Source organism: Pyxicephalus adspersus, chromosome 7 (assembly GCF_032062135.1).
Source record: "Pyxicephalus adspersus chromosome 7, UCB_Pads_2.0, whole genome shotgun sequence".
NCBI classification, from domain to species: Eukaryota; Metazoa; Chordata; class Amphibia; order Anura; family Pyxicephalidae; genus Pyxicephalus; species Pyxicephalus adspersus.
Window position 1 is genome coordinate 74,810,507 of NC_092864.1, and position 12,760 is coordinate 74,823,266.

At 40.2% G+C, this 12,760-nt stretch overlaps 1 protein-coding gene and 1 long non-coding RNA gene across 2 annotated transcripts in view; both read right to left on the reverse strand.

Moving 5' to 3' along the window:
- Positions 1 to 614, reverse strand: part of LOC140335954 (BOS complex subunit NOMO3-like) — a gene marked incomplete in the record, with an annotated part of 37,676 nt that extends 37,062 nt beyond the window's left edge. Inside the window, 1 exon segment of the mRNA XM_072418969.1 lies at positions 363 to 614. Within this exon segment, the coding sequence (XP_072275070.1) occupies positions 363 to 494 (132 nt within the window).
- A 6,788-nt stretch (positions 615 to 7,402) lies between these two features.
- LOC140335955 (uncharacterized) lies at positions 7,403 to 10,532 on the reverse strand. Its single transcript, XR_011921781.1, has 2 exons — positions 9,880 to 10,532; positions 7,403 to 7,567 (listed from the first exon to the last, which is right to left on the reverse strand). It is a non-coding gene; the product is annotated as an uncharacterized lncRNA (long non-coding RNA).
- Between the last annotated feature and the right edge of the window lie 2,228 nt (positions 10,533 to 12,760).

Consider the following 12,760-nt stretch of genomic DNA (forward strand, 5'->3'; position numbering starts at 1 on the left):
GAGCGGCACCCCGCTGTGCGCTCTCCCCTTCACTTCCATTACCATCGTTCCCGGTCTGTGGATCCTCCAGGATGGGCGCTGCATACACAGCAGATTCCGGTCCGATGTTAGCCATCAGCAGGTTATTATGGGATGGGAACCATGTGACCTCTTATGGCAGAGGCCTTTGGTTGGTCACATGACCTCTGACTCCATGCTATCAGTTCTGAATGACAGATCTTCCTCTGGATCTACATGGAAATAAATCCTTCCTCTCCCAGCCCCACAATAACTATCCCCCGAGGCCTGCAGGTACAAGGAGCCTGGCACCTATTGATCCTGTCAGCGCTGCAGTGTCTTGTGGGAAATGGCAGCGCTCTCACCTCAATCAGCGAGTAGTTTATATCCACCTCTGACTTGACAAAACCCCCGCATCCCACCACGATGTCATCCGCTGCCCGTGCCCAGTCCCAGCACAGAGCGCACAGCAACGTCCATAATACCCGGGCGCCCATTATCCTCGTCCTGGCTGCTGTCTCCCCTCTTCGGGCCCCACTCAGCACGCTGTTCCGAGCTTACCACCTGACTGTGGCAGCCGCAGGCCGACAGGACTTTACTGCGCATGCGCACTATTCTTTGGCCTAGTCCTGGCGAGACAGCTTCAACTTGTCACCATGACCACAACACCAAAGAGAGGATCGCACTGTGGTTTGCTGCCACCTGCTGGTTGGGAGAACTAACTACCCAAATCATAGGTTTCTTTATTGTCAGCTATATTAGAGAGATGTGCAAGGTGCAATAAAGCTATCCCAGGCTTTGATTTAGTTGTGTAGTGAAATTAGTTTCTCTGATGGCCTTGCTTATAGCATTTCACATTATTGGTGCTTTCATGGCAAAACAAAGTTTTCCTCTGAGCTAACACTGCATTATTATTATTATTATTATTATTACTAATATTATTAATATTAATTTATGCATCCCGCATATTAATCTAAAACGTACCGAAACTCAGAATTTTCCCTTTACATAAAAGGGTAGACAACTCTTTTATGTTAGGAAAAAATTGTGTGTGTGTTTTAAGTGCAATACCCTTTTTTTGAAAAAATAAGGTGCAGCACCACCCCCTAATGAATGGGAGTTTTTTGAAAAAATAAGGTGCAGCACCACCCCCTAATGAATGGGAGCACAGAGCCCCCCGGGATACCTACATCACACATCCCGGGAGGCTCTTGTGTGCTCCTTCTGCTCATGCCTGAACACCTGGGGCATGCGCAGAAGTAGCCCTTTCGTCAAAAGAGGGTAAAAAAAAGTTGATACGCATACACAGTGAGATCAGCAAGTTTTTTTCCCCAGCTACGTCACTTGATCTCACACCTGGGTCGGGTGACGTAGTAAGATGAACCAGGGATAGAGGAGAAGATGGTGACGCCTGGAGCGCCGGCCCGAAGACAGATACCGGCGACGACGCCGGGCCTGATGGAAGAGACCTCCGGACTGATCAACTGCGCTGTGGGATTGAAGGTAAGTTTATTTTTTGTTTTATCCTTTTATGAATTTAGTTTTTCTTTAAAACTGAAGTAAACTAAAAACAAGAAAAATCACACTTACCTTAAATACCACAAATCCCTCCATGTCTGGTCCTTCAAGCGATCCGGTCCCGCACCGTCCTTCAATTCCTCTGAGTCCTGGTGCCGAGGACACATGGGTGCCACCATCTTCTGCCTTCTCTTCCGGTCTTTTTGCTCCATCACCCCGTCCTGCACTGAACAGCTGTAAGATCGGGTGACATAGCCGCTGCGAAGGGACACATACTGTGTGAATTGGCAAATAATAATGTTGAAAGACAGTGAAAGAAATGTTAGAACAAAGAGATGGGGTTTTTCTAAGTTAATTTCATACGCATAAACTTTAAAAAATAATTGGTGCAAAAGAAATCAATTATAACCAATGGTTCCATAAAATAAACTGTAAATGTCTTCCTTGCTAAAACGCAGACGCCTCTCTTCCATTATGACCCTGGGCACGCCTGCTCTTCCAAGTTTTATCAGTTTAGCCTCTTATTCATCCCTGGCTATTTAGCTAGCTCAGACACAACACTCAGCGTTCGTGCAATGTGTCTCCACTAGTGCCAAGCACCCTAGCATTGCTGAGCATTTCCTCTACACCTGTTGTTTCCCAGCCAGTTCCCTTGTGTTGTTCCAGTGTTCCTCTCTGTCTGTGGATATTCCTGTGTCACCTGACCTCTCGTGCTTGCTGCCTGCCTCGGCCCTGGCCTTCCTTGACAAATTTTCTGCCCAGTAATTTGGTACCAGTTATCATCCTGCCCACCCCAAGGACCGCAACATCCCCACCACTAGAGGCTCTGGAAAAGCCCTGCTTACTGCTTAGACTCTTCTCAGGGCTCACACCACTTCTGTGCAAGCCGTAGTGCCCCCTGGTGGCCCTGTCTCCCCGAACGTGAGAGTTTGCACTAACCATGTCCACACCCTCCCAGGCCTCAGCATATTCTGAGCAACTACTTGCCCAAAGGCTAGACACCCTGGAAGCTACCCAAGTCCAGGTGCTCTGCAAACTTCATTCACACACTTCTTGCCTAGATCAGCTGCTGGTCTCCTCCAGTGCACCTGTCAAACCACCAGCCCAGGCTATCCCAGTAATTCTGCGCTTCACCTGCCACCCCCTTCAGCTATTCTCTGGGGTTCCCAGGACCTGGCTTCATCAACCAGTGTGGTACCCATTTTGAACTTCAGCCACAAAATTTTCCCACTGACCGGGCTAAAATGGGATATTTGATTTCCCTACTGTCTGGAGAAGTGCTGGCGCGGGGGCAACTCTGCTCTGGGAAATCAAAGATCCGGTTACCAGTAATATTCAAACTTTCCTGAACCTCTTTAGGAGAGTTTTTGATGAACCAGCGCATGCCTCCTTAGGGGCCAACACGCTGCTGTGTCTCCCGCAAGGGTCCTTTACTGTGGGAGAGTTTGCAATACGGTTTCGTACTTTGGTGGCTGAGCTTTCCTGGAACAATTAGGCGATCCACGCTACCTTCTGGCAAGGCCTTTCTGAGCGTGTGAAGGATGAGTTTGCTGGTCGAGAGATTCCCTCCTGTCTGAAAAACCTGATCTCCCTGGTCATCCAGATTGACATTCGTTTCCAAGAACATTCCCACAAGCTGGAAACTCCAGCCTCTCCTGTTACCTGTTTCAGAAGAACACATGCAGCTGGGTCGTTCACGATAATCTTCAGAGGAAATATCCTGCCGTCTATATTCTGGTCTCTGCCTTTACTGCGGACAGAAAGGACACTTTATTAAATCTTGCCCACAGAGGCCGGGACTTCAGCACCCAGCATGCTCTGAGGGGGGCATGTTAGGTAACTCTATTCTCCCCTCCATAGCTTATCCAGCTTTTACACAACAACTCCACGCTTACCCTTGAGGCTTTCATCAACTCTGGAGTGGCTGGAAATTTCAGCTCAGCTATTCTGATCAGGAAATGTGCTTGGCCTATGGAGCCATTATCTCAAGCTCTGCGTTTCTCTTCTCTGCAGGGTGTATTGGCTTGGGGTCCCTTGTGTCACTTGAGTCTCCTGTGTTCCTTGTGTTTGGGATGGTCCTGTGTCACTGGTGGCTATTTTGTGGATCCCTGGTATTTGACCCCTGGCGCGTGACATTACCTCTCTTGCCTGCTCCTTGCCTCGACCCCAGCCTTCCATGACAAGTCTTCTGCCTCGTGATTTGGTGCAATGTAACTTACTGCCCACCCTGGTGTGCCCAAGGACTGCAATCTGGAAGTAAGTCTACTGCTTAGACTCTTTGCCTTGACCGTTCTCACATCAACAACATGGCTCACACCATTTCTGTGCAAGTGGTTGTGCCCCCTAGTGGCCCTGTCACCCCAAGCGTGACAGTAAATAGTCACTGTTGGTGCGGCCCCATTCTCAGGTTGGGGTATTGACCAACTATACAGGAGGAGGGAGCTAAATGTATGTTGTTTTTCTGGCGCGTTTTATCTATTGGCTTTCTCAGGGGTATATAAGTAGAAAACATTTAGCTGATACTGCAAATACAGAAAAAAAGGGGGGTGTAAAGATTATAAGAAAAAAAAAATATCCTATGATACATCTTAATTATATAAATAATACGTACAGCAATATTGTAAAAGAATAAAGAGTCAAGAAAATGTAGAATTATATATTCATAATGTGGGATTAATTACAATGTGTCAGTTAGCTAATAAATGTGAGTAGTGGAGAAATAGTAAACCTTAGAGGGAACCTACTTGGAGTTGATAAGTTATATTGATTGAATAATTTTCCAAAAGTCGGAACCGAGGTGGTGTAGAAATGTAATGTACGTGAAAACATTGTATGGGGAGCATATATATGAAAATAATCACAGTTAACAAATATATGTGTATGGGAAGAGAGGAGATAAATGTACTCACAAAAGGCTACAGAGAAAAGGTCCAGTTAGGTAGTAACGGAAAATATTATGATTACTAGTTGGGAAAAGTAAAACTAATAATTGGTAGAAGTATAATATGTTATCCTAAAGGGAACTGGAAACATAGATATTATTAAAAAAAATTACACTATATTTGAGTAATGAGCAATTATAGTTAACAAATATTCAAGGTGAATTTTAGATATGTTGGATACATAAAACTGAACTTTCTGGGGATATAGAGACTTATTATCACATAAATTGTTTTACAGCCACATGATATAAATTATCACAACATGTCTCCAAGCATTATATATGTGTCAACACATTTCACAGACCTAATAATCTGCTTTTTCAGGACAACCAAGAGACCTATAAATGTAGAGTAATACATAAAATCTTTTTACAGACCCATCTTCCACAAACCACTGACATTCATATAAGGTTTTTGCTTTCAATTACAAATATTTGTTTTTCCACATTTTTCTCATGGACTTTCGGGTATGCTACTAATTGTTAATGTGATATTATATACCATTGTTGTTTGTAAGAGTAGTTTGTTTAGTCAAAGTTTGCTGGCATGATTTAAAATTTGTGTTGTGTAAATAAGATGCCTAAAAAGTCCCTATAAAGATATGCATAGAATATGCAAAGTAGATAGAAGGAAAAGTTTAGATTTGGGATGTAGCACATCTACATGGTGGTCATGGTATGGCCAAATAGGAAGGTAATGGAATTATTTTGGTTTTCATTACCTAACCACCTAATCATAACTACAGGATATTGTAAGTGCATGACAGCCAAGCATAATGTTTTCAAGGCCTAACTAAACCAATTCTAGTAGTAATAGGTCTGATAAGTGCAAATGAAAAGCAAGGTGGTGAATGGGATACTTGGTTCAAGGGCTATGTGTGTTTGCACACTGCTCTACAGCTCTGGGTTACGCTATAAGGTGAGTTAGTCAGGTGAACTACTTTGCCAATGCCAGCCTGTACAATAAATACCTTGTTTTTTCATGAAGCTGTAGGACATATAGCTCCCAGAAGACTTTAATCTGTTAACAGAAAACTAAAACAAATGAGAAGTCTTAATGCTGTATGGATAGGTGAATGTTACAACCACAAGATACACAATAGATTTTGGAATATAAAAGCAGTGTTCAAACCTGACCTTTTTTAAGCTGGGTGGGAAGAAATTGTAGGTGGGTGGGGACCCCTGTATTGTGACCCAACTCATAAGTAATCTCCCAAAAATGGCCAGGTGGTTACTGAAAGGTGCCGGGTGGTGCGCCCAGCTAAAAGGGTCCGGGGACACTGTAAAAGGTAAGGGCAGATCCATACCTACCTCTCCGATCATGTGGTTTTACATGGCTCTTATGGCTGGCAACTTGCCAGCTGCTCCAGCACTCGCAGGGTAGTGCTCAGACTTAAAAGAACCAGCCTTTGTACATGTGACAGTTGGAAGCAAAGAGCAGTACTAGTACCACTCACTGCCACCCCTATTCTTTCCCAAGGAGGCTGCTACAGGGAGACACTACATGTTGCTTATCCCTAAGAAGCAGAAGTTCTTGGTGTGAGGAAGCCATGAAGTCTGCATTCAGCATTAACTTTAAACTAGTTAATTGTATTAAAAGTAACATAGATTCAAAGTAACAAAGTCAAAAAGAAGTTTAAAAGACTATAATCACTATAACACTGTAAGTCAGGGGTGTCAGACTCACAGTGGGCCAAAATTAAAAAACTTAGACAATGTTGCGGACCAATCTTGTAATTTATTGAAAAATTTAAGGAAGTTTTTCCTTCTCATTGGATAAAAAACCTTTTCATATGGAAACAGAGGTTTTGCTTCACATTCAAGCTGGAACCAGCTTATAATAGAGAAAGAGGCAAAAAACATTTTTTTTTAAATTTTATTCAGGAAAAAATCTTATGCCTCCTCTATTTGTATCCTTCTGAGTTAAAATTCAATGGTAACCTTTTTGCAAAGGCTAACAATAATAATACCAATATTCTTCTATGAAAATCCAACCATTCAAGTCCATAAGTGGACATGAATGGCTGTAGTCTTCTTCATGGGTAAATAAGGCATCCCCCTGAAAATAAGCCCTAGAGCATATTTTGGCCTTCAAAAAAAAATAAGACAGTGTCTTATCATCGGGGAAACAGGGTAGTACAGTCAGAAGGCAATGGGTAAGCATTTAAAAGAAACTAATCATTAACTAATTTCCCCAATGCTTGGGTTCTTTTTTCTAATTTACATAGTTACATACTAGGTTAGGTTGAAAAAAGACCATCAAGTTTAACCACTAGGGAAATACACATATCCCAGATATAAAACTCTATAAGACATAGATGGTCCAGAGGAAGGCAAAAAAAACCCTGGTACAATTTGCTTCAATGGGGGAAAAAATTCCTTCCTGATTCCATGAGACAATCGGATGTTCCCTGGATCAACAGTCTCTGTTACCTTTACTTTAAAGCATTAATCCCTAGTTATATTCTGTGCTTCTAGAAATCATCCAGCTTTTTCTTAAATCAATCTATAGTAGTTGCTGAAACTACTTCCTGAGGGAGCCAATTCCACATTGTCACAGCCCTTGTCACATTGTCACAGTGAAGAATCCCTTCCTTATCCGGAGCTTAAACTTCTTTTCCTCCAGATGCAAAGAGCGCCCCCTTGTGCTTTGTAATGATCTCAAAGTGAATAATGGGGAAGAGAGTTCTCTATATGGACCATTTATATATTTATACAGGTGATCATATCCCCCCTTATACGTCTCTTCTCAAGGGAGAATAGGTTCAGTTCAGTAATCTCTCCTCATAGCTGCACATACACATACATGGCTTTAAATTTTGCAGTCATCTTGTACACAAGATCTGTCTTCAAATCAATTCTAAGGGTCCAACTAATGCCTAGGAACAGAACACATTCTGTCCACATCATTATGATAAGAAAATAACATGTCTGAAAACACAAATATCACGATTGAAAATATGTTTTTATTGAACACTACTGAAACATCGGCGATATGCAAAAAATAAAACAATGACAACTGCAAAGTGAATGATTTTAGATACATTATCTGTCCAAATATGTGATACAATGTGCATTTCCAAATCTGGTGCTTCAGCTGTGTCAGGACATCTGAAAAAAAGGTGAATTTGAAAAGTGAATTTAGGATTTTGGAATAAATATAGTTCATCCAATGTGTTTTTATTATTATTGTTGTTGTTTTAGTATTATTGCTGCAGAGCTTTTCTAATTAATTAGGATGGATGAGTTGTTTTATTTTAGTTTTACACCATTTTAAGGACCAAAAACAACCTGGGAGTTCTTCCAAACAACTTCTACATAATAGAGAAGGTATAATGGTCAGCAAGAGAAATGTCAAGTGGGAATCTTTTATCTTCTATGAGGTTAGTTTATGTCTATGTGCTGCATTGTGAAGGGGAGAATCTCGCAATGTAAAGCCAGATGTGAACCTTATTATAAATCTTCATGAATTTCATGATGTAAATGTAACATTTGAATACATTTCTAAGAGTCATATCGACTACATATCGATTCTGACTACAGCAAAACTTTGATATTATTAAATCCTTACCAATTAACTTGTTTATCAATATTTTTAAAAAATGTTATCTAACGGCTGTTTTTTTAGGTAGCAATTAATTAATTAATTAACTAATGGATTATTTTTTTCATGGAAACGCTGGATGTCAATATTGAACATATTTTTTGAGAAATCTGTAATCCTGTTGTGATATGAAAAGCATATAGGAGCCCATTTAAAATGTTTCAACCAACTTTTACCCAAAATGTGTAAATTTTTACAATGAATTTGGTTGGAAAACGTTGTAAAGAAAGTAAGGCAAACAGAGGGTTTTTTGGCAACAATAGTATTGTAATATTGTATTACTACCAACATTACATTACCAACATCACATTACTTTGGAGATCTGTTGATTAATGGCCAAAGGGCCGACACTAGACATATGTTATCTATATATTAGGCTAGTAATTAAATTATAGCAAAGTCCCATTAATGCACATATAATCATGCATTAGGATGTTGAAAATTAGAGCGCATACATGTGACGGTAATACCCGACGTGTTTCGGGTTTTCGTATAGGCTTCCTCAGGGGTAAGGTACACGTTTAGCGGAACATTGTCATATGATTGTCTGTGGTTCAATTAGTCTGCATATGCTGGTGAGCCCACTCCCCTGTACAACAATTGGGGTTGGATATCCCAGGTAACTAAATAAGTGTCCAATGAGATGGAGGATGAGAGCACAGGATACCAGGGGGAGAGGTCTGCAGCCTCTCTCAATGTAAGTGAGGCAGTGTAAAAAAAAGTCCATTGTGGAAATCAAAACAAAGCTATAGTTCTGCAAATTAGGATTTGTAACTGCAGAGGTGACAGGTGATGTTAGCTAGAGCCAGAGACAGGTTAACTATTAGCCACAGATCAGTATCACCACATTTTTTTCCAGGTAGGGAAAAGTATAACAAGAAAATTTTTTATGTAAAATGTAATACTAGCCTAGGAGGGAGGGCGGGGGGTGCATTGTTCATCAAAGACTGTGTGCCTACAGGTTCTGGAAAATGGATTGAAATGTGCTTATTTCAACACCCATAGATTTTAATTTGAAGTGTATCATATATGTATATGAATGAGCTTCACATTACAAACATTACATTTGATAAATTATTCATTCTTGGGTTCTCTAAGTAATATAGGGCAGTGGTCACCAACCTTTTCGGACCTACGGACCACTAAATTTACCGGCTCCTGACCGCGCATGCGCGGGGAGGTGTCAAATATAAAAGTGTGTTTTGAATAGGCTGCAAAAAAAAAAAAATCTACAATAAATGTACACCGCTCACATTGATCTACATGATTTGGGGTGTACCTTTTTCATTTTTTCTCTGTTTTAACTTTAAAAAAAGTAATGGAAATGAATAAAAGTTTGCATGTGAAACATTTATAAACTTACAATTATGGACCACACTTTACAGCCCGTGAAAAGGTAGTATGGCTTCCTCATACATGGAAATTCATGCAAATAAACTTGAACGTCTGTTTAAATGGAAATAGTTGAGACGGTTTTATTGCAGGCTAGTGGTAAATGTTTCTAGGAAACTTGGTAGTGTTTGTTGTGTGAAAAGCCCATTTTCATCTTGCCTTGGGAGCAAATTATGGTTTGTTTAGCACAGTTGTCATTCTAGTTTTGGTCTTGTTGTATTTGGTGTGGGGACACGCCAGGGGTCTTCAGCTGCCATTGTGCTGTGCTGAGCTTTTGGTGTGTCCCTGCACCTTTAAGGAGCAATAGGAAGGCCTCCAGGCATGGTATGCCTTGTAATGATCTCTTATAAATCTGACAGCTAGGTCTTGCCAATAGTTAGAGTAGCTGTATATGTACTTCTGAAATCTATAAATTGATAAAACGTACCTTATCGCTTTATTGGACCACATTTCAGAACAACACCTTCTTTACCAGGTCGGCTTGGGTGAGGCCGGAGAGTAGAATAAGACTGCAAACAGTTAAATTGAATATTCAAAAGTGAAAAAGGTAGGACCTAATAGAACTGTCAATAAAGCTTAATTCAAGATGGAGAACTTATAATTAAAAATATTACAGTTAGGTTTAAAACATTTAAAAAAAAAAAACAATCACCAAGTACATTTTAAAATTCAATTAGCGTGTTTGTAGTGTGATTTGATATCTTCTGTTTTCTTATGTACAGCATCATTTAGACTAGGAGAGGGGGTCAGTACTATTGATCAATCCCGTGTGTTGCATTCACATGTGCTGACACGGAATATGCTGACCACATTAGCAGTACGAGCCGAGGTGTGGGCAGCTACTCCTCCTGCAGTGTCCAGTCACAGGCTGGGGGAAGGAGGTAACCACACTTTGACTTTTATTTGCTTACATTGGAAAGGAGATTTGCTAATAAATGAGGTTCCTCTACAGTCCAAGCAACAGAAGCCCTAAAACAATAGTAATGTCTAAACATTTGGAAGCTCAGACTAGCAGTACCAAAACAATCTCAAACTTGAAGGACCTATCTTTTATACTATTAACAGATAGTTTTAATAGGATAGGAAATTTAAACATTTGAAGAGAAAACTGTCCTTGTCTGGAAACTCCATTTTTTATTACTCTGATACTTGCATCTCTCTTATTAAGTCATCTGCAAAAAAAAAAAAAAATCCAATGTTTTACATATAATTAAATGGTCGCAATATCTTGCACTGGACTTTGTAAAAAAGGTTTAGTTATAATAAATGGTGGCATAGATTACTGTACTACATCACTATTCCAAAAACCTAATGTCTGATTATGCCAGCGTCTGCTTACTGGTATGACATAACCTTCATCAGTAGGGTTCACCCAGCCCATCTAATATGCTACAAATACTGAAATGCTACTTAGATATTTGGAACACATTTTCCCATTACACATAAAATTGTTATCATATTTTTCAATCCACAGTCTTTCTACAATCACTAACATGACAGCCGATAGTTGATCTCCCTAATACAAACTGATCACTGTAATATTAAGTCACTTTCCCAATTCGATGATAAACAGCCAGATTGTAGAAGGACTGCAGCCAGACTCATCCATCCTTCCCACCGCTCCTCTCCTGCTGCCTCACTTTGTAGTTCTCTCCATTGGCTTCCATTTCACCTTGGAATCTAATTCATCTCCTGTGCTTTGCCTTCAAATCCCTCCACAGTTATTGTCCCACTTACCTTTCTCACCTGATGAAAAATACTCCCCCTACCGCTCTCTCCATTCCTCCAATTACCTACTAATGACTTCCTCACTCATAACCTTGTCACACGCATGGCTCCAAGACTTTTCTAGAGCTGCCCAACTCTCTGGAATTCCTTGACTTGATGTTTCAGGATTCTCCCCAGAAAGTTTTTTGACATGGGTGGGATGAAGTTGTAGGCGGATGGTGGTTCCTGTATTGTGACCCAGCTTCTCAATAGTCACCCAAAAACAGCCAGGTGGTTACCGAAAAGTGCCGGGTGGTGCGCCCATCTAAAAGGGGCTGGAGAGAACACTGTATTTACAACATATACACCTAAATATTTAAATATACAAAAATGTATGTATACCCATAAAAAGAGAGAAAGACTAAATTTGTCTTCTTTCCCCGTTTGCTTTAATTTATGCTTCAAAATAAAAATCCAGCTAGCAACTATTTGTTTAGAGCTTTTTACTTACCCATTGTTAATGATCAAGTATTTCACAGAGTCATTGGCATGTTTTGTAGGTGTTGCATAGCAGTGTTCCATAAACACAACAAACTGAGAAGTATTTTTCCTTCAAGTGCTATTCCAATGTTCAGTTTCTTTGATGTTGGTAATGTGATGGAGCTTCATTATATGGAGAACGGAAACTTGAATCTTGGTAAGGCAACATTGTATTCTAAACTTTCCAGTTCCGACAACTGTAGAAACCATCGAACTTCAATAGAAATGCAAACAGTCTTAAATCAGTCATCAAATTGTAATTAATACAACATATGCAACAACCTTGTATCGTAATGTTGATATAGACATAAAATGGCAGACCTCTACAAGACACAAAGATACTGGTTAGTCGTGTGCATTGCCCATTGCCAGTGCATTGTTATCTTGATGGAATAATATCATTTCATATCTAAGAGTACATTTTACAAGGTAATCAATCCTGATGTACAAGTCAGCTTGTACGTAGTCAGTATCTATTCACTTGAATATTAAAAATTTAAATCCATGGTGGATTTTTTCTGGTCTCTATATTTTGTCTGTTACCAAATCCCTGAATCTTTGAATATTGTACAATAGAAAATGCAGTGGTCCAAACCAAGGGTGCAGCTACATCTGGGCACAGAGGGTATATAGTGCGCTCCTGATATGCTCTGTGCATAGTAGCCATTTATTTTCACAGCTGCAGACAGGATGTCATCTTGAGACAATGCCATGGCAGGAGGCCTAGGGTTATTTCCAGTTGTGTGCACAATTTTGTCCAACAGTGCTAATGTATGTGCTAATGCACGCTTGCATATTCAATTACAATAGCACTACTGCCCAAAGGCCTATTTAACAATGAAAGCTAAATTTGTTATAAAATAGTTTTCAGATAATTCTATTCAACCTCTGTGTCATGGCCTTGCTGCTTCCTATTAGTTTCTGATCCAGCTTTCCTTTGGACTTGCTTCCAAGAGGAACAGTTACTTTAAATAAGAGACCTCCGGAATGTCTACCTAGAGTTTATTCAAGACAGGATATTTTATGTCTATTTAAATCATCAATCAATAATAAATACGATT